Source organism: Branchiostoma belcheri, unplaced genomic scaffold, assembly GCF_001625305.1.
Source record: "Branchiostoma belcheri isolate BF01 breed outbred unplaced genomic scaffold, Haploidv18h27 scaffold384, whole genome shotgun sequence".
In the NCBI taxonomy this organism is placed as follows: Eukaryota; Metazoa; Chordata; class Leptocardii; order Amphioxiformes; family Branchiostomatidae; genus Branchiostoma; species Branchiostoma belcheri.
In genome coordinates, this window is record NW_017804003.1 from 31,917 (window position 1) to 57,907 (window position 25,991).

The 25,991-nt window shown below is 40.4% G+C and overlaps 1 protein-coding gene across 4 annotated transcripts in view; it reads left to right on the forward strand.

Annotated features, from left to right (window-relative positions):
* The window catches only part of LOC109476633 (von Willebrand factor D and EGF domain-containing protein-like), a 77,202-nt gene that overhangs the window by 21,624 nt on the left and 29,587 nt on the right, over window positions 1-25,991 (forward strand). Inside the window, exons 1-4 of one of the 4 annotated variants that reach the window (XM_019777637.1) lie at window positions 2,791-2,967; window positions 3,599-3,713; window positions 4,092-4,211; window positions 17,350-17,745. In XM_019777637.1, coding sequence (XP_019633196.1) covers window positions 3,617-3,713; window positions 4,092-4,211; window positions 17,350-17,745 — 613 coding nt within the window. In that variant the 5' untranslated portion in view covers window positions 2,791-2,967; window positions 3,599-3,616. Of the gene's footprint in view, window positions 1-2,790; window positions 2,968-3,598; window positions 3,714-4,091; window positions 4,212-9,956; window positions 10,159-11,188; window positions 11,291-17,349; window positions 17,746-25,991 lie in introns of those variants that run through there. The other 3 variants (XM_019777638.1, XM_019777640.1, XM_019777639.1) reach the window with 3 other exon arrangements.

Consider the following 25,991-nt stretch of genomic DNA (forward strand, 5'->3'; position numbering starts at 1 on the left):
CAGAGGTTTGGGTTTTGGGGGTATTTTTAGCATATTTTCAAACTTTGGTGGGAAAAAAATTCAGTGCAAAAGAGAAACCCCGATAAAAAAGCATAAAAACACGCTAAAAATACCCCCAAAACCCAAACCTCTGCTTGGAGAGTAGCTGCCCAACCCCATTCTGGAATGGAATCACCCGGGCGCGCGTACATTTGAATGTCGCCCCCCACCCCCAACACAGCATACAGACACACACCTACGTATACGTATATATATATACCATTACCAAATCAAATGTATTACATAGGCAGTTGATATTTGACTACTAAAATCTTCTTTTGGCTGCTAGCCACATATCCAAACATATTCACTGGCTATTTGCGAAGAATTGAGAGAAAACAGCCCAGTCGTGCCTCAACGCAACGCGGATTTAGCACTTAAACAACAAGGACTGAGAGTCCAGTGAGCTAGTGACTAACCTGCAGAATATGTAGTAGCCTATAAATGGTCCAGGAATTGGTCCAGGTCAGAGTAGAGATGAAGAGAAAATATAAATCGCCAGGCCGTCCCGTCTGTCGTCCATTTCAGCCAAGCCGGCAACCGCAAGTCTAGTCTCGCATTATCTCGCGACGGATTTTACAACTCTCGCGAGGACTACACCCGACCGTTTATTTTCTATAGTAAAGCAGTGAGGTTACTAATAACGGTCACATCCTAGGAGGTGAAGAGAGCCTCTTAGCTTATTAGTTAGTATATAACGGTGGTCACCGTTAGTAAGTAGTTACTATATATGGTATGTGTATGGGCTGGCGAAAATAAAACCACCACAATTTCAAGATTTACAGTATATCCGCCTGCGCGGATGTCCCACTAAAAGGAAACAGCCGCTCTAGCCACTGGTAGAAACAAACGCCGGCCAGCTAAAAGTCTACACAGGAGGCTATCCCTGGACGCTGTATGTAATACCAGTGAGGTCCGGGCACTAGCCTCTACCAGGCTTGGGGAGGCGGCCGGAAAGAGTAGAAATCGGTCAAATAGAGAGATAAGCATGCCAAGGGAGTTTGTCTCAACGGACAAGCCAAGGGAGTTCTCCGTTGAGACAAACTCCCTTGGCATGCTTATCTCTCTATTTGACCGATTTCTACTCTTTCCGGCCGCCTCCCCAAGCCTAGTAGAGGATAGCCGGGCACTCGTCGGCAGGTGTCCGAGGAGCCTCCCAGACAGAAGGGGGCTATCAGCAAACGGCTGGTGATCTAGATAAGCATGAGCAGACAGAACAACAGCTTTTTATTGTAGTATTGCCTTAATAATTTTGAACATCTACAAGCAATGTTATGCAGACAGACTTTCAGTTTTAATGTGTTTTCAACAAATTGTTAAGCTTTCGTAATTGTAGAATATTTTTGCGGCTAAAACAAGTTTGTTGATTTTCTTCCTGTTTGTGTGATTAACCTAGTACATTACCTTTTAAAAATGAGCTTTAACCAGCTTTCTTGTTTTTGACTGTTATATGTGAATGCTGCCCGAAGGAGGTCATATGTGTATATGTGAATACATGTAAAAAGAATAAAAAGGATGTTGAATAAATTTTGCGTACCGTTTGTCGTATATTACAGAATTTAAGAACGCTTTAAGGTGCTTATATGTAGCGTAAACATTGCGATTTTTAAGCTTACTTTACAGTGCTTAAAAGTTGCTTAAATAAGTGCCATTAGGCACTTTACGGATAAATTAAGCTAGCTTAAATCACTGTATTTACGGACACTTTAACTTAAGACGCTTAAATGTAGCGTAAATATTGAGATTTAAGCTTACTTTACAGTGCTTAAATGTTGCTTAAAAGAGTGCCATTAAGCACTATACGCACAAACTTAAAGCTAGATTAAAAGTAATATTTAAGCACGCGTAAAGATTGGCTTAAATTTGCTTAAAGAGTGCCAAAACGGAACCTTTAAGCATGCTTTAAGACTGCTTAAATACCTGATTTCGTGCAGTGCTAGCGGACATGTACTGTCCAGGAAACTGTTTGTATCTATAGAAAAGTGTTGTTTTTTATCTGTTGCAACATTTCTACCTCCATGATTGCAATGAACGGAGGTAGAAAGGCTTGTTTTGCCGCTTTATAGTGAAATGGCCGCAGGTGACCCCGACATAGAACGCGGGTTCGATTCGAATTGCCCAGATCGAACACGATCGAACACAGTTCGGGTTCTATGACATGTGGGAACTTTGCAGCCCAGATTTTACCACCGTGCACATTCCCGTGACGTGATAGAGATAGATGTAAAACTGCTCGACCGCTACAAAAACTCTGATACTGAGACTCAAAACGTTTGTTACCATCTACAGACAGACATGAGGCTCATTAAAACTACCCACCCGTTGCTTCTGTACTGCCTGACAACATTCTTGCACACAGCTTTGTGGTAAGTTTGAATACTAGTATCATTCTTTTGGATGTCTTGATAACCATAATAACGATGCACTATATATAGTTTATATAAGCATTGGAAATATGTTCAAGTTAAGGATCATTATGTAATTATAAGCACTGGGGTAAGAATTATATTTTGAAAAATGGACAACATGGGGCAACACCACACCTGCATCGGTAGTTGACGTACGTGTTAATAAAAACTGTTCTGTGTATATAAAAGTATATGAATACCTATCGCCCTTGTAGTTTTGATATACAACATCTATAGGGTATTTGCTGCTTGATGGTATAATCGTAAACGCTTAGAGCAAACGATACCAATGTGAGATATTTTTGCTTTAATATACACGTATGCTATTTTTTTAAGTTTATCGGCGAATGACCAGGCTGATGATATCAACGACGTCTTGTCGCCCTTCTGGACCAAAAAAGAGGCCAACAGTTTTCTTGAGAGGTCATCGAGAAAGAAGCGGACGTTACATGAGGAATGTTATGGCGAAGGCTGTGTCTTTGAAGAAGTCCGCGAGGCTTTATGGAGCACCGAAAGATCGGTAAGTCGTCCATTCTTCAATCAATCAACAGACACCTTACTTACTATGGAACTATTATTGGTATGGATAGCAAGATGCGATGATTTTATTTCCAGACTATTGTCAAATCTAGAGACTTAATTCATGAAAAATCCGTAGCTTGATAAGGCCATAATGATTTGATTATATGGATGACTGGGAACCCCAAAACTGATGCGAGTGTACGAATAGAACATTATGTCTTCATTATGCACTTTATGCATGTGATCATGAAGGTTGAACAAATAACCAAACACACAGAGTATGGTATCGGAAACAATACTATTAGGCTCTTAATTTTCATTTCGTTAGATTTTCTTCTTTTCCTTTGGAATTGATTTCGGCATTGTACGGCATTAGTGTCGTTTTTTTTCAATATTTTTTTGCAATCTACAGTATACATTTGCTCGTTTTGTCACTGCTTTGTACAATTTACAAAAGTATGGTCGACTTTTTTTTGAAACGGCGGGATGACATCTATATAATCAACATGGCCTAAGGAGAAATATGCTTTATTCAAGTTAAGATCGACGGCACCGACTCTCTAAATGGAGAGAATTGTTGCCTCTCTTCTTTGATGGATAGAAACAAATGATACATATCCTCGTCGCAGCAAGAGTACCTGTCTACAATGGCGTGCCGAAATTGGGGATGTACCGCTGGTTACCTGTGCGTCAGGGCGGACGCAGGGACGTCTGGCAGCGGCCGACACTGGAGGGTGTGTAACGGTACGTTTTCATCGCTGCGACTCTTTCCACGCATGTACAGTGCCAACCACAGTAACTGCAGTACATGTAGGTTTCCTAAATTCGTAAACAAGCGGTACATACATACATGTGCATGCAAATAACTGATAAAGCTTGAAATAGGTATTGATTATAAGGTAGTTAACTGCGTAACTATCCTGAATACGATTTTCATAATTGATAACTAAAGGAACTTCTATAATGCTGATACTTTTCATGTTAGGACTTTATGTTTGCCCCGGGGCGAGATATTCTATTCATCCATCAACTATATAATCTATAGACATATACACAGGAAACAACCTACTCGGTAAAATCGTTTGATTACATTTTCAGCACTATTATTTTTTTCGTATACAGATATCAACGAGTGTTCAACGAACAATGGAGGATGTCAGCACATGTGTAACAACAATGCAGGTAGCTACACCTGCAGCTGTAACACCGGCTACAGTCTGTCTGGACAACACTCCTGTACAGGTAACCACCTCTCACCTGCGGTAGTATCTTCACATAATCCCAACGATACTTCCTGTTCCATAGTGCAGTATGGTCCCTTTTTGAAGAGGTCATTCAGCAACATAAGTGGTAGTTCCCTAGTTTTTTTTTTGCGGGCTGAATACATCGTAGAAATCGGAGAAGGTAGCCGGCCATTGACAATACAATCGGGCGGGCGCAAAAGAAGTCTGGTGGAGACTAGTAGTTTCCCCTAACCCGTTATGTTTATATACCTCAATGGTATACCTAAAAGCACTAGAAGAGAAGAAATGTAAGCATATAATTCTTTTGATGACGTGTTCTTGTTTTTACCCCATGTACATGTAATAATATAAACGAGCTTGTGTACGTCTGGTTCTAACGTAGCCAGCTATCCAGTCTATCTTGGTTTGGGCAGGCTTTCTTCAGGGCCCCGCCCAGCTCAACAGGCCGCCCGGTGGGAATGTTACGAAATCGCAGTAGGGATAATTGAATGTCCGTCGTGCAAAACCTTCCGGGGAACCTAGTTGAGACGGGCGGGGAAGAGCTGCTGCTTGATTCTTTATAATATAATTCTTTTGATGTTGTGTTTTTGTTTTCCTCTGGGTAGATATAAACGAGTGCAGGTCTGGTAACGGGGGATGTGACCACCTGTGTGCCAATACGGCAGGTAGCTACAGCTGCAGCTGTAACACCGGGTACTACCTGTCTGGTCAGCACAGCTGTGTAGCTATAGGTGGGTACAGGAGGCCGCAACTTTGTATAAAACTGAACTGCATATTAAAATGTGTCACCTGTGCTTGGTGGCAACGAGTTCCACTCTACGATAGTTTTGGGAAATACGAGTTTTTCAACACCGCAATCTTAGGTGACAACTCTGATATTTGAAGGCATGACTGTATCTTGATCTTTTTAGGGCTGCTATGAGATACTTAGGGGTCGAATAAGAGCTTATTATTATTCGGGCTTTTAGCCCATGTCTATATGGAAGCCCCGAATAAGATGCTTATCCGAAATGTTTATTCACCTTTTCGTTTTTCTGATAAAACGTGATAAAACACACGAAAAATACACCAAGGAGGAATCCTCTAGGTTCATAAAAGTGTGATGTCCACGGCGAATAAAATGTTGCCAAGATTACAGTGCGAGAAATAAGAGACAAATTCTGAAATGAAGTAACATGCTGTTGTTGGGCGTGTGATCCGTCCGGCATTTCTGTCCGAGGCATGGCAAGAAATCCTTGCGAAGCTCTAAGTAACAGAGAATGCGCCCTAAAAAGTTTACAATAACCTGCAGAAGAACGATATGATATCATACTGAGGAATTCAGTATTTCAAAATCTTGTTTGGGCGATGTAAGGAGCGGATGAAATTATTGTTTTGGTACAGGACCTATGTGGATTTGGTACAACTAAGCCCATCCTCCCAAGCCCGTGGGCCACTTTAGCTGTAAACATGGACGTGTGAATTGCTTCTCGCGATGATGTTAATCGTTCCTCGCGGAGCTTCTATTGCGTGCGATCTACGTTAAGTCAGAAAATACCCCTCCCCCAGAAAAAAAGACCGCTCCGGGAACGCCTGAAAAGGAGGCTAACCCCTCACGCCGTAGACGGTTAAAAAAATTTCAGTACTAGAATTCTCTTTATAATTTACTCGGGTATAGTCAGGGTTTGGGTCTTTCTGCCAGCATCAGTCATTTCTGCCGGAATTTTTTTTTTCTATGGGATTATCCTATGGGAAAATTCGCAATTTTTTGCGCTAATTTTGGAGTGAAAATAATGTTTTTTCCGTTGATTTTACCAAACTTAAAAAGGTTGAAGAAACCAAACTCAGCTGGTCTTGTAGCTGAAGATATATCATTTCGTCTCATATACAGTTATTCTCCTTCCGAATTATTCCACAGCAGAGACGGTCGCTAGATTTGAGGGTGTGCAGCTTCGAATAGAGACGCCAAATAAACTGGGGTGTGCCCCCTTATCTGATCGAAGAATACCTATACAAGAAGATTATTGGGCAACAGATGTAGCGGGTACAACGTATGGCAAAATGATACATACATAGTTTGTGGTGTTAACATACACATATGGTGGTGTTGAAAAAAATCTAACAGTTCTACTAACTGTAATAGGAATCTGGTCTGCTTCATAAACAATGTATAACAAAAGAGAAATACTAATTATACTAATCTAACTCTATTAATACAATGTAGTAATAAATTGTGTCAGGAATTAATTACGTTTTCTCGTTTTGTCATTGAATTGTGTACAAATTGGCCTACATAAGTGGAAATGTTGACAGGGCATGATAGTGTCTTTGTATGGGGTAGTGTTATATTGGTTTTACATGTAATATGTTATAACAATTTTCGTCGGTTTTCATTATGGGGTGGGCAACCTATTATGAAATGTAATTCGTTTTCAACGCCTTTATGACACGTGGGACACAGTCTCTCATTGGCTGGTGTGTTACAGTGGCGACCTTTTACAATTTGCAAAGAGTGGGCACTAATCCTAAGTTTTGTAATGCTCTTTTTAAATGATTTGTTTTGAATTGATAAAAAATAGTTTTCCAAACAGAATTGGGTTTTAATTTTGCAGTAGGTATTGAGTTTGGTAAGACTTTTGATTCCTTGTCTCCAGCCAGAGAGAAATGTGTTTTGTAGACGATCTTTAAAGATATGCCCAAACTGATTGGTATTAACGGAGGGATTTAGCCATATATTTTGAAATCCGTGCATACAAAGCATGTCCTGAACATGGACAGCCCAGTCTTGTTGTAGTTCAACGGAAGTTATATAAGCTTTCTTAACGATCCTGTCGTTCGGTAGACTATGTAGGCCAAGCCAATATTTTATCAATTGTGTTTGTGAATCGAGGTATAGTGGGAATACCCCGAGTTCACCCCTGACGGCGGCGTTAACGGAGCTTCTGGGTACGCCAAGTGCTATTTTGCAGTAATTTAATAGTACAAACTCCAGATCGGGGATTTCATAGGATATCGTTGGTTGTTCGAGTGTTATGTTCATGTCTTTTAATACGCGTGATTGATATAAGATATTTAGTTTGTCACTGTATTTTTTGAATCGTACAAGGACAGGGCGGGTAGAGGAAGGGTCATATCTATTACCAATACGGTAAGCTCTAAGTATATGCATGTGGGTTTCGGACCCGAGTGCCGCATTAAAGGTCTGGGCTATTAATTCTCTAATATTCTCATTCTGACATTCTCTAATCCCGTGGAAAAAAAGGTCTCTAGCTTATATATTTGTTCCTAGAACTTCGCCACAGTAAAGTAGAATAGGTTTTATGCAGCTATTAAACAAATCCAAAGCGAGTGGAATGGAAGGATTAGAGTTCGATGAGAGCATTGATTTTAATTTGAAGGAGGCTCGGAGAGCTTTTAACCTTAGTTGTTTGGTGGCGCGATTAGATGAGCAAGAGGGGGTGAAGTCGACTCCTAAGTAGGTGTATGATGTTGTTATGTCAATATTTCTGCCTTGTATTTTATATGGAGATTGTTTGCTATTACTAGTCCGTCCATTTTTGGAAAAAATCATTACTTTAGTTTTCTTTTCATTTATTGATAGTTTCCAGAATGAACAAAATTGATCCAGTGTTCTTAGGCATTCTTTTAGTCCTGACTCAGATTTAGACTAGAAAGGCCAATATTTGCTTTGGAGCAAATACAGCGATGGGTTCACCACATTTTACCACATGGCAGGGAAAGAATGAGAAACACAAGGTAAAACAATGATTTACATTGATATAACTATAATATGAAGTAAAATACAACTAAAACAACAGTTGGATAGCTATTCCCTACTTTATTGGTTAGGATTTTTAATTGCATAATGCAAACTGTTGATTTTCAAAATAAAAAAAAACGTCCATGCCCGGCATTCCAATGCTGGAGCAGGAAAGCTTGAAATACCTACCAAAACACTTGAATACAGACATACTGTCAGTATGGAAATGCTTCTGTGCAGGTGTTAATCAAGTTAAATCCCAACAGCCAATCAGCAAGAAGTATAGAGGAAAGCTGCATGCCTATTGGTTGATGCCCTGCATTCCATTGTCATGACTCATGCCCAAACGTGGTAAACAAGGCAAACTAACACAGTAATACATTTGCTATAACACAGCCAAAAAACTCAAATAAAACCATTCTAAAAGCCTGTATCACAATAATTTAAAAAACGCCTAGGGGTATTTGCCCACTGTACCTCCATACCAAATTTCAGGACCTTAGGCCCTAAAATGAAGAAGCTGAATCCATTTAAAAAATGGCAGGAGAAGAAGAAGAAGAAACATCAGAAAAAGCAATATGGTGGTGTGGTGAACCCATAATAAGAGGACGAGATCGTCGGCCCAGAATAAGCTACTAATAGAAGTGTCTTTTAGGAAAGGAGGGTCACATGATCGTGGGTCTAACATGGTTGGAAGATCGTTTACGTTCCAGCATTTTCTAATAAATTATGCAAATGAGGTCGTTATTTGAATGGGTTATGTTCACCTTAACTTAACTTTCAAATACCCCAAGTATAAAATTCCAGGCTGTCATTATGCATTTAATTATTAATTACATCCATATTTTCATAATTATTGCAACTATCACTTAAGCTGCCTACATACCAAAAATCATAACGATCTATCAATCGGTTCTAGAGTTATCCTCCTTTAAACATTTTTAACAAACGCCCCTGCAGTTCCAGAGCAAGCAGCTAGGGGGCTCAAACTCATGTCACTTCATCCCCAGCACAAGAGCCACCTACCATCTCATCGGATCATTAGAAATCGAAACCGGAAGCTCTGCTGCAGTACCATGACAAGCCGCCAGGTGAACCAAAATCTAATCATCTTAAGGTGTCATCACGACCTACCCACCTACCAAATATTAAGACAATCCATCAAGGCCTTCTCAACACACACACACACACACACACACACACACACACATGTACACACACACAGAGACACAGAGAGAGAGAGGGAGGCACACGAACGCTCCTAAAAATAACCTCCTTGGCGAAGGTAAATATTAGCCTCCTTCGCAGACTTGTTGGGCGTCGGCGTTATTTTTTCTCTGAGCGACGCGAGTAATATGCGGCCGCGAGGGACGATTTGCTGCCGAGGGAGTTTTTGCCACGGAGAGAAGGTTTCGCGCTCCATCAGCATATTACTCGCGTCGCTCAGAGAAAAAATAACGCTGACGCCCAACAAGACTGCGAAGGAGGCTAGGTAAATATAACCTCCACGACATGTCATTAAGGACATGTCATTAATAAATATGCCAAGAGGGGGAAGGGTATGTCAATATAGTCTTATAGATTATAATTCAAGTATTAAGAACGAATGTCTGTAAGGGTCAAACAATGGTGGCACAGGTCAAAAAATCGATTTGGCTCATTTTTCACAGTGTAGTACATAATCCCTCGAAACAGCTTTGCTCAGAACCCCTCGTTGCCATGACAACGGGCCAAAGAAGTTTTCATGCCATTTGTCCAGATTTTAGCATGTACAAAAATTGAAATTGGCGCAATGTTGTTTTCAGCGTTACATGGACCAAACCACATCAGTACATCGGTATCTGTGTGCAAACCAGAAGGCATAACATTTCCTCGTGCCAAGGGAGGGTATTGTACTTGTCCATCAAGCAAGACTTAAAAACAGAATTCTCAAGTTACGTTCATGGTTACTAGAACTATAAAGGAGTGCAAACAGAGTGGACACGCGAAACTAACCACCGGTATGATATCGGGGTGTGTGCGGTGAAAGTTGTGGTGCGCAGTCTGGAAAGCGCACTCGGTCGAGTGACAGTGAAATTTTAACAGTTGGCACTTTGGAGCACAAATGGCCGATGACAAATCTTGCTGCAAATCCATAAAACAAGTTGAAGTCGGACCATGTTGTCGTTAGTAGCAGCTTTCATCATCCTCACCGTGTCACAGTCAGGTAAGAAAACACTCCTAACTTTGAAAGACATACCAAGGTGTTTAGAGAGCTGTGGATTATATAAGAGGGTATCGGCTTTGTCATGAGGAAGTTAGGAAAGGGCAAGGGTTCGCAAGAAATTTTTTGGGCAGTTTATGATATACGGGCCTTCGCAGTACTTTATTTCGAACCTAGTGAGGTGTTTTGTCAAAAACCAAATTGTCTTAAAACAATCTTCGTACGGGGAAATTATACCACGTGCATTCTGATTTTCGACAGCCAAGCAATGAGGAAATAGCGGACGTTATATTTCAGGTATCAACACCCTTTTTCTACATTGTATATTGGGTGCCTTGAAAAAGTACGGGAATCAGTTGTAGACATGTTTTCCTACATTTAAAGGTGTATATAAAATGTGCTCTATAAACTTTATTCCGTGATTGTAACTTTCAATCACAATTACTTGCATGAGCCTATCAACTGAAAGTTAAAGTTCTTTCCCGCATCAGGTGACGCAAAGGGCGTCGCCTATCTCGATTTTAACTGCCCTGATACAATTATTACTACTGCAGGGACTAGTCCACTGTTAGTGGTGTGTGTTTAACTCCCATATTCCTATCCAAATGTACCATTTTTAAAGTATTTAGTATGACAAAAAGAAACGATAATTGAAGGTTAGGAAAATAATTTCACGCCTTGACATGTGCACATTCTGATAATCTGTTTGCCCAAAAAAATCAGAGCAAGAATACGAAGAAACAAAGAGATCAACTAATATTCTATTTCCTCCGATGGGGGGGGGAGCGACCAGCATACCCCCATTTCCTCGTGCCAAGGGAGGGTATTGTACTTGTCCACCAAGCAAGACTTAAAAACAGAATTCTCAAGTTACGTTCATGGTTACTAGAACTATAAAGGAGTGCAAACAGAGTGGACACGCGAACCTAACCACCGGTATTATATCGGGGTGTGTGCGGTGAAAGTTGTGGTGCGCAGTCTGGAAAGCGCACTCGGTCGAGTGACAGTGAAATTTTAACACTTTGGAGCACAAATGGCCGATGACAAATCTTGCTGCAAATCCATAAAACAAGTTGAAGTCGGACCATGTTGTCGTTAGTAGCAGTTTTCATCCTCCTCACCGTGTCACAGTCAGGTAAGAAAACACTCCTAACTTTGAAAGACATATCGAGGTGTATTGAGAGCTGACGATTGGTGATATCAGAGGGTATCGGCTTTGTTACAAGGAAGTTAAGAAGTAGCAATGGCAATGGCTATGGCTATGGTCTAGAAACTTGTCGGACAGTGTTTTATATATTGCTCTTTACAGTACTATGTCTAATGATTTAGTAGCGTGTTTTGACTAAACAAAAATTGTCTTCGTCCGGGGAAATTATGCTATGGCCATTCCGGTTTCCGCCATGAATTTAGGGTAGCTAGGCAATGAGGAAATAACGGACGTTATAATTCTGATCTAGATTTAGGCTCAATACGTCTCGAGACAAATTGAATACCCCAAAGAACACATGAGGCAGTCAACGAGTGTTTTTAGACGTGAAATGTCGCTCCCACTGTGTTCAGCAATTTTCCAGTTTCGTGTGATTTTTCACATCGGGTCCAAACCCATGTTCCGTGAAAAAGTATGCCTTCAGCTCCATGCCTTCTCGCGCTATTCGCACAGCCAAATCAGAGAACATTTCATCGTGTAGAATGGTTTACCACAAACTGAGTATATAGAAACAGGGAGGGAGATCTGATATCCTTGCATAATTAATGGGTATGCCTATTTTGTCTAGATTTAAAATCCTATGTACTTACCGAATGTTTTGATATGCGTATTTCGTATTCGTAATGCATATGCATGTCACATTCTGTACCAGGAGTTCTATAAAGAATTCAAATAGAAAATTTAAGTACACATTGACATGTGTCAACCTATTCTACGACCATTATCTAAAATATTAGCCTCTACCAGGCTCCGCGGATCGCTGGAAAAATAGTAGAAATTGGCCGAAATAAAGGGATAGTATACCAGAGAAGATCCAGCCGGCCATAGAAGCTCCAATTTGCGACCCACCAGCGATCCGCGGAGCCTGGTAGAGGCTACTAAAATATGACTAAGCGCTAGAAATTCCACCAATGAATGTAAAAGCAAATTTCTATCCTATACTACGTAGTATTTGTTGGCTAGATTATCAACATACTAGTACTTTGTTTGTCATATAACTATAAGAGGAAGACGTTATACCTGTACCTTGTATTGCCACGGCGGTCTGTTACTACGTTATTCTTTCCCATTTCTAGGCGCGTTTGAAAATGTATTGGGTTACAAGATGCTATTCTGGCCGGTTTTGGCCACCCATAAAACATTTGAAAATAAACAAATAGTATTTAGTGGTAAATTTCGTCAAATTAAAATGAAATTATCGTCTTAACATCCTTTTAATGTTAGTTTTTTATGGTTTTTTTTTTAATTTTGCTCAGAAAGAATTATTTCAGGGTTTCCGAGCACAAGTCATGTCATGTTTTTAGGCAAACATCGTTCAAATCTGGCTACGATTCCCGATTTCATATTCTTCGACGACTAGGAATAAGGTCAAAAATCGTGTTTTAGGAATTTTTCAATTTCTGATTTTAGGTCTAGTTTTTGTCAACATATTGGTGAAAAAATGCATTTTTTTGACATTTTTCTCATTAAATTACCCGTAATTCAAAATTGAGGACATTTCTCAAAAATCACTAAAACACGATTTTTGGGACAACCGAGTCATTTGAGCCGTAAATGGGGTATGTTTGACTCTACATGCTTCCAGGTTTGAACGAGTTTTTCAGATATGTCATATCGCCCGAAAGTGTGCATTGTGTTATTCATACAGGTGTAAAGAATCATCGCAGTATTCAAGGATACGACAGTAGCTTCGCTACATGTAACATGTCCCAAAAAAATGATAGCGGACATGTACTGTCCAGGAAATTGTATCTATAGAAAAATGTTGTTTTTTATCTGTTGCAGGACACTCAGGCAGAAGGGCTTGTTTTGCCGCTTTATTGTAAAATTCAGGTGACCCCGAAATGGAACGCGGGTTCGATTCGAATTGCCCATATCGAACACGATCGAACACAGTTCGGGTTCTATGAAATGTGGGAACTTTGCAGCCCAGATTTTAGCACCGTGTGTTGAGCGATCAAGTTCATTATGCGTTTATAACTCACGAACAGAGACAACCAATGGTAAAAATATTAGCTCTTCCGCTTCTGAGTGAGAGACTAATGCATGACCACAAACTTTTCTCCTTGTGTGTAACGCTGCGCAACCATGCATTTATTCTTAGATCCGTAGTAAAGACTTGTGCCAGGTGTTATGAACTGGTTATGCTCCTTAGCTTCTAAAGCTCGAAATGGAGAACATATAGATCAGAAAAAATGGCAAAGATTGTAGATTACAAAGAAATATTAGGAAATTCACACCGCTTATATATAATTACTTGACGTGATTATACTATTAATTTTACCCCTTTGAACACCACGTGTCATGTGATAGAGGTACATGTACACCAATATCAAACGTTTTGATGTGCGAAAATGTGGTGTCGGTGCGGGGTTCCATGAGGTATATCAAACTTTCCTGAAGCAAGAATAGAAGAGTTCAAACCTTGAATCACCACAGATACCTTACATAGCATTTTAAGTCTTAGGTTTGCTGTCGACATGTCAGCTACTATACTAATGTGTGAAATAGAGAAGTTGTACACAGCCTTGAAGGTGTTGTCGTTTCTGACGGTGTTGACTGCTTTGGTCGGCTAACACAATGAACCCCTATTTGCATGTTCAAGCCCTTGCATATCATACATAGTACATAGGATAGAAGCATAAAAGGATAACATACAAGTCGTAGGAACTATCTATTTTATCTTATTTAGTTCTTGAACATTTCTTCTCTCTTTTTAAAGCAACTGGAGATGAATTCACATAGATTTTCTATTGCATGTGAAGTCATTACTCGTAGACATGAGATGATCATCAGTATTTTTTTTTCTTTTCCCTGCCTTTACGTAGTTTGTCTACGTGGATTGTTCTAGATAGTATGTCACGTTCGGCATCACACTATTTACAATTAAGTACAAAATGTATTCTATCTTCTACGCTATTACCTTACAGAGTCTATCTTCTACTGGAGTCTAAGTTATGTCTGCTGGTATCTATGTCTAGGTTATGATCAGTGATAGCATGTAGTTTTGATATGGTTCGGCGATGTTCGGAATTTGGAATGCTTAAGAGAATACAACAGTTTAAAGGCGTGACGGTCACCTTATCCGACAGTCTTACAAAACCACGTCAAAAGACCAGTCGTTACAAAACAGTCATCGAACGTCCACAGTTAATGTTATCGTAGTGTATGGTGATTTAACCCAACGTGGATACTTCATGTCACCTGTTAAACACAGAGTGTCACGTGACAAACGTATGCCAACGTCAAATATTTTGAAGTGAAAAAATGTGGTCTCGGTGGGGTTCCCTGGGGTATATCAAACCTTCCTGAAGGAAGTAAGAGCTCAAACCTTGAATCACCATAGATAACTTACATAGGTTTGCTGTCAGCTACTTTTTGGAGAATCCAGCTATAGCTAGTGTTGGCACAGGGAGGTTGTTGATAGTCTTTGCCAAGGTGTTGACGTCCCTGCGCATTGTGTTTCGTTCGGCGGATACAAGAGTTTAAAGGCGTGACCGTAACTTTATCCGACAGTCTTACAAAAGCATGTCAAAAGACCAGTCTTTTCAAAACAGCCTTTTATTCATCTTACTTGACCATTTAACCCAACGTGGATGCTTCACAGTGTTTTCAAGTAATGCCACACCGACTTTTATGAATTTTATGAATGACATCCACGCGCGCTTTGATTTTCGCCTGTTTAAAAAAAGGTACGCCATGGTAGTTAGCAACAATACGGAGCCGGTGGTAACTCTGGAGGATGGCACCGATGGCAACAAAGCTCCACGACTGTACCTCTAGTACATACGTATACGTACAGTGCCGATTCATAAATTCCGTAAGAAGCCAGCATGCGCCGGCTTGTCGTGTACGTCGCTATGTACTGCTGGAAATTCACAATACACCCTGCTTTGTATTCCTGTGGTTTAGTAGCATTTTTATTTTTGGCCGGAATTTTTCTATTCGCCCGCGCGCACTAGTTTACGGGTCTTCATGTTGGAAATGGGGGGACAGGCTTACGCTAGGGGTGACTTGCTTTGCTTTCAAGTGGTACATAACCATGTTACGTTAGGGGTGGTATGCTTTGGTTTCAAGTGGTACGTTAGGGGTAGTATGCTTTGCTTTCAACAAATTAAAGTGGTACATAACCATGGGGGGCCCGCAAGCCCTTTTCCGTAGAGCGTAATCGGCCGTTTAATTCTACGTAGAGCGTAGACGGACCGCTCTAATATTTTTGTGTAGAGCGTATTCGGCGTTTTTAATTCTACGTAATGCGTTGTAGCCACTTGGAATTTATCGTAAAGCGTAATCGAGAGGTTTCCGAATTCAGGGTAGAGCGTTGTCGGACCCCCCCCCCCCCTTTTGCGGGCCCTCAACCATGCGTTAATACCACAAAATTAAGAATCGGAGCACACTGCCTAGAGATTGAAAAAGGCAGACACAACAATATACCAGCCAGTCAGAGATTATGTCCTACGTGCAAAGATGGAGTTGAAGACGAATATCATTTTCTGATGACATGCCCCACATACGACGAAGAGAGACGCAAATTAATGCAGATGATCCGATGTAAGACTACTAAAACATTACCCAACACATCTAGAGAGACGTTCCATGTACTTATGTCATGTTATGGTATGTTAGACACATACCAACTAGTAATTTTATTATTTGCCATACATTTTACCCGTGACAATCGTGACTTGATAACTTTGACTTGACTTGTTTGATATTGAGGGGGGGGGGGCAGGCTTACGCTAGGGTGGTATGCTTTGGTTTCAAGAGGTACATAACCATTTTTGAAATAGGGGGGGCAGGCTTACGTTAGGGGTAGTATGCTTTGGTTTCAAGTGGTACATTAGGGGTAATAGCTTTCAAGTAGAGCTGTGTACCTAAACAAATTTTAGGTACAGGTACAGGTACAGGTACACAGGTTTAGGTACAGGTCCGGACCTGAACCTGTACCTGAACAATTCGACCAATTTATATGCTCTTCTGAACTCCTTCAATAACAAAAAAAAACATAAATAAACTTGATAGTTAAGGTTTATTCTTTGTTTATGGCGAATGCTCAGATAAAATATAGGCAAAACTAAGATGTTTTTGTTTTCATGAACACACTGTCCTTACACAGGCACCCATTGTTAACCAGCTATTTAAACATTTGAGGTCACAAATAGGCATAAAATTGGTGTGAAATTGTTTAGGTACAGTACCGGTACTGAGGGATTAGGTATTTTGGACCTGTACCTAATCAATTTTTCCGGTACAGTATCGGTACTGCGTACCGGTACACAGCTCTACTAGAGCTGTGTACCTAAACAAATTTTAGGTACAGGTACAGGTACAGGTACACAGGTTTAGGTACAGGTCCGGACCTGAACCTGTACCTAAAAAATTCGACCAATTCACATGCTCTTCTGAACTCTTTCAATAGCAACAAAAACATGTATACACTTGATAGTTAAGGTTTAATTTTGGTTTATGGAGAATGCTCAGATAAAATATAGGCAAAAGTAAGGTATTATTGTTTTCATGAACACACTGTCCTTACATTGGAACCCATTGGCGACCAGCTATTTCCACATTTAAGGTCACAAATAGGCATAAAATTGGTGTGAAATTGTTTAGGTACAGTACCGGTACGGAGGGATTAGGTATTTTGGACCTGTACCTAATCAATTTTTCCGGTACAGTATCGGTACTGAGTATCGGTACACAGCTCTAATTTGACCTCTGACCTACCAAAAGCGATCTGGTAGTGTCGTGTTGCTTTGTAGTTGTATTTGTTTATTGCTTTGTAGTTTTATGCTAGTTGTAGTCTAACGGATGCAAGTGTTATGTTATGTGCCTTCATTCGTATTACATTTGTGTGCTGTGTGTTTTATGAATCCAGGAAGAAGGATAGATTAGATTTGTTATCTATTCTAATGGATATCTAATAAAACATCAAAACATCATATACACTGAAACAAAACTTTAAAAGTTATTTCTCTATTATATAGGAATTGCACAACAGTGTGGCTGCACGGGCTACAGGGTACTCAGTGAAGCCTTTCGCAGCACGACCTATGTTCCCACTGGAAGTGAGCCACTTCTTTGTGACGACCTTTTGGAAGAGGGCTGCTACCGATTCACCCACCGCCCGAACATCAAAATACCAGAGGCCTGTGTGGCTCCACATCACTGTGGTACCTTGGCACCGATATGGCTGAATGGCGAGCATCCCACCGATGACACATACGTCACACGCATAGGATGCATCAACCAGGGTCGTCCAGGAGACTGCTGCACGGATGAAGTGGATATTGGAGTAAAGAAGTGTACAGATGAAGATGGAGCCACGTTCTACGTGTACCGTCTAACCGCCACTCCTGGGTGTGACATAGCCTACTGCGGAGGTAACTGTCTTATTACTTTGTTGGGATTTTTGCCTTCGTCAGAAGGCCACTTGATTGAACCAATTTCTTTTGGATCATGAGCCAAGTATAAATCATGGATATCTAATAAATGTATTATTTTTAGTTAGCCTGCAGTATGCAACGTCCGATTTCTTTCATATCTTGTGATCCGGCTATTCTTGGATTCCGTGCATTGAATGGTAGAAGCAGAATAGCTGATTTGATAGAAAAGGGGAACTGCTGTCAGCACCTGTCCATTCGTTTATGTATACTATTTCGTATTAATTTTTCTGTCCTTTCCCCCTTCTATTGGATGGTTGTAAGTAATAAGATTATCGTTTGCATATGATATTCAGTAAGTTCAGTTGTTAAACGTTGTTATTTGTATGCATTATAATCGCCCATTTAGTATAAAGGAAATGGTAAAGCATACATGTACGAGTTGATCAGGGACATAGGTGAAATGTGAATGAGTCTAGTTTTGTGAATGGATATTTTTTGCCGCGTTCCGAGTGGTTATATTGTAGTCTATATTGCTCAATTCCAATTCGATGTTTTCCCAAAGTCAATCTGACATACGGATTTGGCAATGACGAACGTAGTCATGAAGGTGCGCACCTAAACGTAATAATAATTCGTCGACGGCCAGCTAGCTAAGCAGCTGCCCCTTGCGTGGTCACCAGTATATTCATTCCGATAAATTATCACGTATTTGCGCTTCACTTGATATATATGTCGTAAAAGTATTTAGCTAATCAGAAATTAAAGAGCAGATATCTTTGATATATTCGATTACATTCAGTGACGGTTTACCTGCCTATGTGCTCATGCCAGGTACTGGCCCCTTGCTCCCCTCCGTCAGGTACTTCCAGCCAGCTCTATCAAGGGCAATAGTCTCTGCTTCTCTTAGGTAAGCCCTGTGTCAGGTTGAATATGGTCTTTCTAACTCTTGTTGGTCTTCCCCGGGGTCTTGGGCTTTTGAACTCCTGGTGGCATGCCTTAGGTGGTTGCTGGTCTTCGCATCACATGCCCAAACCAACTGAGCCTCCTAGTGCGTATCTTGTCAAAGAAGGTTGTTTTGCCACCAGTCTTGACCGGATTTCTGCATTTGGGATGCGGTCCCGAAGCATCTATTAAGCATCTCATTTCAAGGGATAACAAGAGAAGTTCATCCAAATTTTACCGGGTCCATGTTTCACATGCATATGTACCAATTGGCAGAGTAAGTGCTTGGAACAGTCGTATCTTGAGGTCTGTGCTAATATCCCTTCGCAGGGCTCGAAATTCATTTTAGGGAATAGGTACACTGGTGCACCCAACATAAAAAAAAATAGGTGCACAATTCTTTTTGATGCACCATATAAAACAAAACATAATCACAGATCTTACTGCTCCTCTTCTATGCTTGACTTAAAGCTTGAATCTAAAATGGAAGCTAACTTCAAAATCTTACAAAAGTACTACAACAAAGATTTTACTATTTTTCTGACGCTCAGATGCAAAGCTCCAACTTTGGGTGCACTAAGGTGCACATGCACCCAGTATTTCCAGCCCTGCTTCGGTTCCAAACTGTTTTTCTGAGCCTACCAAATGCTGAGGCAACAAGCGCTAGTTGTGCCAGGGACGACACTTCCAAGAAAGACAAATTTAGGGACATTCTCAGCTACTATGTCTTCCATCATGATGTGATAACTTGACATTTTGCCGCATTGACATTTAAACCCCATTTGTTTACATACAGACTCAAGTTCTGCTGTAGTGATTTGGACCTTTAGCTGCAAATATAGCTGCAATAAGAGTGGTGTCATCGGCATATCCCAGTGACGGTAAACCGTGCCAATTTGCGAAAACCTCAGTGGAGGCGGCATAAGATGTAATCAGAGAACTATAGGCATTGCCGAAACACCTTCAGTTATATTACTAAAATCTTTCTGAATATGGTATTGAAAAATAAAATCGGTCCATATCATGACAGTCTACATACATACATACATAATCATACTCATTGAATTGAATCATTAACGTAGTTCAGCTTCCAGGGTTTTTATTTAATCACAATCAGTTTCAAAATTTACAATCTGATTTTATGGCCAAAAATATGAGTTGTCTTGGGTGATTGTTTTGTCCGTCATGAGCCGCAAAACTCGTCTATATTTACGGGAGACTGGCGTTGTCAAGAAAATTGCTGCAATGTTTATCAGTAAATAATGATATTTGCTACTAGTACTAGCACTGTAACGTGGTGGGTCCTATGTTTGGCAACTGTTCCATGTATTGATGCACTTGTATGTCTATTATTCCTGTACATCATCATCTGGTCGTGACTCTTTTCCGCCAGCCCTCCCTATCCTCCATGGCCCTGGGCAGGTCTTCTGGTCTGCAGCCCGCATCCTCACACAGTTGTTGTATGTATGTTGTGCAAGGTCTGCCTACACTGGCATGCCCATGTTTGGGTGCCCAGAGAAGCACATCACTAACGATCTCTGCCTTGTTCCTCCATGAATGCCCAGCAAAACGGAGCCTCCTCTCACGGATGACTTGAGATATGGGGGGGGGGGAGGTTTCCATAGAGCATTTCTTTTGTGGGATGCTCTTTCCAGGAGATATTGAGGGCAGCCCGCAGCAATTTTGTGCATGTGCCATCCAGCTTTCTCTCAAGTCGTTTCGTGAGGGTCCAAGCATTGCTTCCATAAAGCAATACAGAAACTACAGTTGCTTGAAAGAAATCCCGTTTCATCTGGTTTGGAAGAGATGATTTCCAGATCACTGAGAGTTTATCAATTGCGGCCCAAGCTTTTCCAATGCGAGCTTTAACATCGTTTTCAGTTGAAGATGTATTGCTGCCAAGGTATGTAAAATCTTTGACCTGCTTTATAGGCTTCCCGTCCAAAGTTGAGATAACGCCTACTTGCTGGTTGAAGGACATGTATTCTGTTTTGCCTGCATTTACATGTAGTCCAATACCTCTGGCAGATTTTTCCAGACAATGGAGAAGAGCCTCTGCTTTTGCAATCAAATCACTAAAAAGCGCAAGATCATCAGCATAATCTGCATCGGTGATATATTTGGCAGGGTACATGTACCTTCGAGATTTTGCATACTCTAAAGTAAGACCATTTTCTTGCATTTGGTCCACAGATGTTTGCAGCACATAATCTAAACAAATGACAAATAGATACGGTGCAAGTGTACCTCCTTGCAGTACACCGGCTATGATGTCAAATGGTTCTGTATCTCCATCTGGGGATCTAACAATGGCTTGTGTTCTCTGGTATAACATCATGATGGCATCAACTGTTTCTGTAGGAATGCCATATGCCAGGAGAATCTGCATCATCTTTGTTCTATTCAACGAATCAAATGCTTTTGAGAAATCGACGAAAAGTAAAATGGCCTTCAGATTTTTTGCTCTTACTCCCTCAATGATCCTGCGTACGGTAAGTATCTGAGAGACCGTAGATCGGTTTTTACGGAAACCATTTTGATTTCTCCTGAGCACTTTCTCTATTTCGGGCCGCAAGCGGTTTAAGAGCATTGCATTGTATACTTTTGCGGCGATGGAAGTCAGGGTAATGCCTCTATAGTTTTTTGCTATACTCAAATCGCCTTTCTTGGGGAAGGGTAAAATGCATCCTTTGTTCCACTTTTCAATTGGATTTTTGTTATAGACTGCATTGCAGAGTTTAAGAAGAATGTCATCAAATGCTCGAGTTTTCCACACCTCCGGTGGTATTTCGTCAAGACCAGCTGCTTTCTTGTTCTTTATTGTTTTCAATACAGTATCTAACTCATCATTGCTGAACTCTCCTAATTTAACATTTAGATTTTGTTGTATAGTAGTTTGGATTGGTTCATTAGTAATAACTGGAGGTTTTCCTAGGAGGTTTTGAAAATGTTCCTTCCACAGCTGTAGCCTCTCTTTTTGGCTGGGCGCTTTCAATTTGGACTTGGTTGTACCTTTTCTTCCGCTTACTTCATTTACAGTTTTCCAAGTCTTAGCTGATCTCCTGCTTTGATGACAGTTTTTGATGTTATCGATTTGCTTTTGTACATAGTCTTGTTGTTCCTTTAGATAAGTGCTGGCTAACTCTTTTTGTGCCTTTTTCAGGTTTTTGATATTAGCTCTGGTGCGCCTGGTTCCATTTCGAGCAGATGCTCTTTTTAGCGTTTCCCTCATTTCCAGGACTTTGGCAGTTTCCCAGGGGGCTTCTTTTCTAGCCTTTGGTTTAGTTGGTATGGATTGTTTTGATGCTTCCTTATGAGCTGTGATAAAGTTGTCATACAGTTCACTCGCACTTTTATCTGATGTCTCTCGATCTGTTTGTAATGCTTCAAATCGGTTTCTAACTGTCAGAGTATATTTATGTCTTATTCCTGGGTCTGAGAGTGACGACCAGTCATATCGAGGAGATTTAGTTGATTTCTTCTTGTTTTGGCGAAGACTTAAGCATATTTTAGCAGAGACAATTCTGTGGTCCGAATGTGCATTGCTAAATGTGTTGTAAGCTTCGCAATTTGCAGCACTATTTATCCATTTTCTGTTTACTAGGATATAGTCTAGCTGTGCTCTAGTGCCATTTGGGTATGTAAACGTCCACAGCTTTCCCTTTCGTTTCTGGAAGCTCGTGTTCAAACATGCAAGTTTGTTTTCATTATGAATGCCTTAAGATGTTCACCGTTTCTGTTAGTAGTTTCATGAAGGCTAAATTTGAAATTTTGATCCTTTCCGATCTGAGCATTCATGTCACCGCTAATAATCAAAACATTGTGTCTTGGTACCTCGCGAACAAGCGATGACAAATCATCATAAAATTTAATGACATCTGTCTCTTCACTTACGTTGGTTGGACTATAACAGGAAATAACTGTAGTCTTTGGATTTCCATTGAAGGAGGCGATTATCAATCTTGGTTGGATTTTTTCTATACTATTTAAGGCGCCCAATGCACGAGGGCTCAGCAACATTCCTACTCCTCCTATGGTAGATTTAACAGCATTTTGCCAGGCTGATGCTGATATAAATGTCCATCCATTTCCAACCTCATGATATTTCAAATCAGACTCTGTGTGTAGAAAACGATGGAAAGGGGGTCAAGGGTCATTAAGGGTGGAGGCCATTTTGGGAGAGCTCTCATGTCTGAGATGAAATCCATCAGCATCCTCAGATAGGGAGGCTCCTAAAAGGCCAAAACCTTCACCATCTGATTAGATAGGGCTTATAGTAATTTTCTTTTCAATTTTTGTTTTGTCATTGATAGTAAGACACCATATTTGCAATCTGCCATTGTACCAAGACTAAGCCCCCCTCCCACCTCAGCTCAGAGCAGGGACACAGAGGTTTAAACGCCAGCCCCTCTTTCTATTTTATTTCATCAACACCTCTCCTTGGTTATTTGTGACCTGAAGACCTGCAACCTCCGGCCAGGATTATGGTGAAGCCATGTGTTTGCAGCGTGGTGGATGATGAACTGCAGCGGATGTTTACAGTGTAAATCAACGGTGCAAGTCATCGGATGCTGGGCGGAAGAACCTTTCTAAGGTCAACGGCCAGGATCAAGCAGTTCCTAAAGCGAACTACTGCATCTCATCTATAGGTTTGGCATCCATTGATGAGTTTCCTTGCTATCGAAAGATGAACGTGACTCGAACCCAAGAGTTCTTAACTGATCCGCATCGCTTATTGAAATGCAAGAGAAATGTCACCATCTCAACCTTTAATGTTCGCACTTTAAAACCTATTCACCAATTACCCGAACTAGTTGCCTCTGCTGATGAATTTAACATCGATGTAATATGTGTACAGGAACATTCCTGTACATTGTACATCTGACCCTAAACCCATAGAAAATAAGGTTAGATTTTGAGACAGCAATATCCTTTCGTATAAACTACATTCTAAGTTGTTTCATTAATTAAAATGCACAATATCAAAGGTCAACGATCTGTTAACAACTGCCCACTCCAAGCGTAAACTTATAAAGAATTGATTATTAAATACATAATCATACAAACAGCCATATTACGCAAACAAAAAACAAAGACGAATGCATGGGCTTACCGACCTTTATGTCAAGCGAATAAATACAATAAAGCCACAACAAATTTATTTCTTGGTTTTCTGATTTTTCCGCATCATTGTTCGTGTAATTTAAACAGCAGCAAGAAGAGCTCGGAGATCTAACCTGCCTATCTGACTAAATGCTTAGGCCAGAACTGGCCCCTTGCTCCTCTTCATTTTATCCTGCCAGGCAGTACTGTCCTTAGCCTTTTGTTCAGCAAACTTGAGGGATCATCCTGTGCCATGTACTATCTGGTCCCGCCATCGTTTGTGGTCTTCCTCTAGGCCCAGGGTTTTCGAAATCCTGATGGTAGGCCCCATATACCAAAGAGTCTGGATGTCTTCTCTAGACGTGACCAAACCACCTCAGCCTTGAATATCCTCAATTATTATTTTCCATTCCCAGCAAAGGTCGGATTTCCTCATTACCTTCCCCAAGAAGGTTATGTTTTCAGTAGCGTTTGTCCGTCTGTCCGTTTGTGAACAGCATAACTCAAGAAGCTTAATATGTATTGTCATGAAACTTGGTAGGTAGGTAGGTCTTGATGAGACCTACTAGAAATGATTAGATTCTGGGCCCCCGTTCTGGAACTGCAGGAGCATTTGTTGAAAAATTTTCGAAGGACCATAACTCGAAAACCGGTTGACGGATTGTCGTGATTTTTGAAGGAGCTAATTTGCATAATTAATTAGGAAATGCTATAAATCTGCTTTGTTCAATAATAGGACTATGAAACACTTAATGTAATTGAGAATGAAAAAAACATCCGAGGATATAGATTATGTAAATGAGACCTAATTTGCATAATTAATGGCATTTTTTTATAATTTCATAGTTGTAACTGCTGAAAATGTCATACTTGCCACATTTAGAAGTTAAGTGAAGGCAAACATCAATAAACATTCATGACCTCATTTACATCATTTATGAGAAAGTGCTAAAATAGCATTTTTTGTTAAGATAATGCTGTCATTGGGTGGAGAATATGATCAACTGATATAATCCATGCAAATGAGGCTCTTACTTGCAAAAATCAGTGATTAAAATTGTATACTTCGTCAACCGCAAATGTTAACATCATTTGGCGAAGGTATGAGGTCGTGGAACCCTTGTTTTTAATGTGGTCACTCCTTGAGACATTCAGGATAGCCCGTAGACATCTCATTTCAAATGCAAATAGAATTTGTTCATCAATGTCCAAGTCTCACAAGCATAAGTGGAAGACAAAATAAGGGCGTGCAGCAGAGGAGTTCTGAGGTGTGTTATTTAATACTATGGCTTTCGTAATTTTTGTGCTTTATTACCCCATGAAGGAGGTATAAAGGGGCCCTAACTTTGGATGGATTCTTTTTAATTAATGAATCTTTATTCAACTTACAGACTTACATTGCCTGAATTGTGTTGAATTTACAAAGTTTATGTGCTTAGTATTAAAAGCATTATCAATTATTTACATTAAAATACGCTTATCATAAAATGTTCTGGAATCGCTTATACTGATCGGAGTTGGTGCATTAATATACATATAAAATAACTACATAAATACATTGTCATTGCGTCGTACTGTCGTGGTAAATAAGTACTTAAATACGTTGTGTGTCGGATCAATGGGCTAACTCCTGGTTTAGGAGGTGTGTCGAGTTGGGAATATGAGAGTTCTTGTATCTGTTCGTCCGGCATAATGGAATGTCCAGTTTCTGAGAACTACGTGTTGAACGTCCTGATGTGTGTTCTCTAGATGGGGGAAGCCAGTCTCTAAAGTCAGGTCGGAGTAGTGACTTGGCGAACTTGGTGCAGATATGGGTCCGACGGTCAGCAAGGGTGGTAAGCTCTAATATAGTGTGGACAGAGCGTATTTTATTGATCTTAGTATGCGAAAGTACGCCGTGTTTGTTGCCACTAACTTCGCTAATTCAAAAGGCAAATAAACATAGCCATACATACAACTGTTATTTGCATTCAAAGTATACTTCAGAATCTATAGATTTATTTATCGGTTTGTCGAAGAACAGAATATCGGTATTATCTTGAAAGTTCATCTGTGTTGGTAGAAGTCATTATGCAGCAAGTTTAAACTGTAATTTCCAACACAAGAAATTGGACTCACCCAAATTTTCGACTGTACAACTCCAGTCTTTGTCTGCTCTCCAAGCAGAGGTTGGTGGGGGAAGATCGTCACCGTTTTAT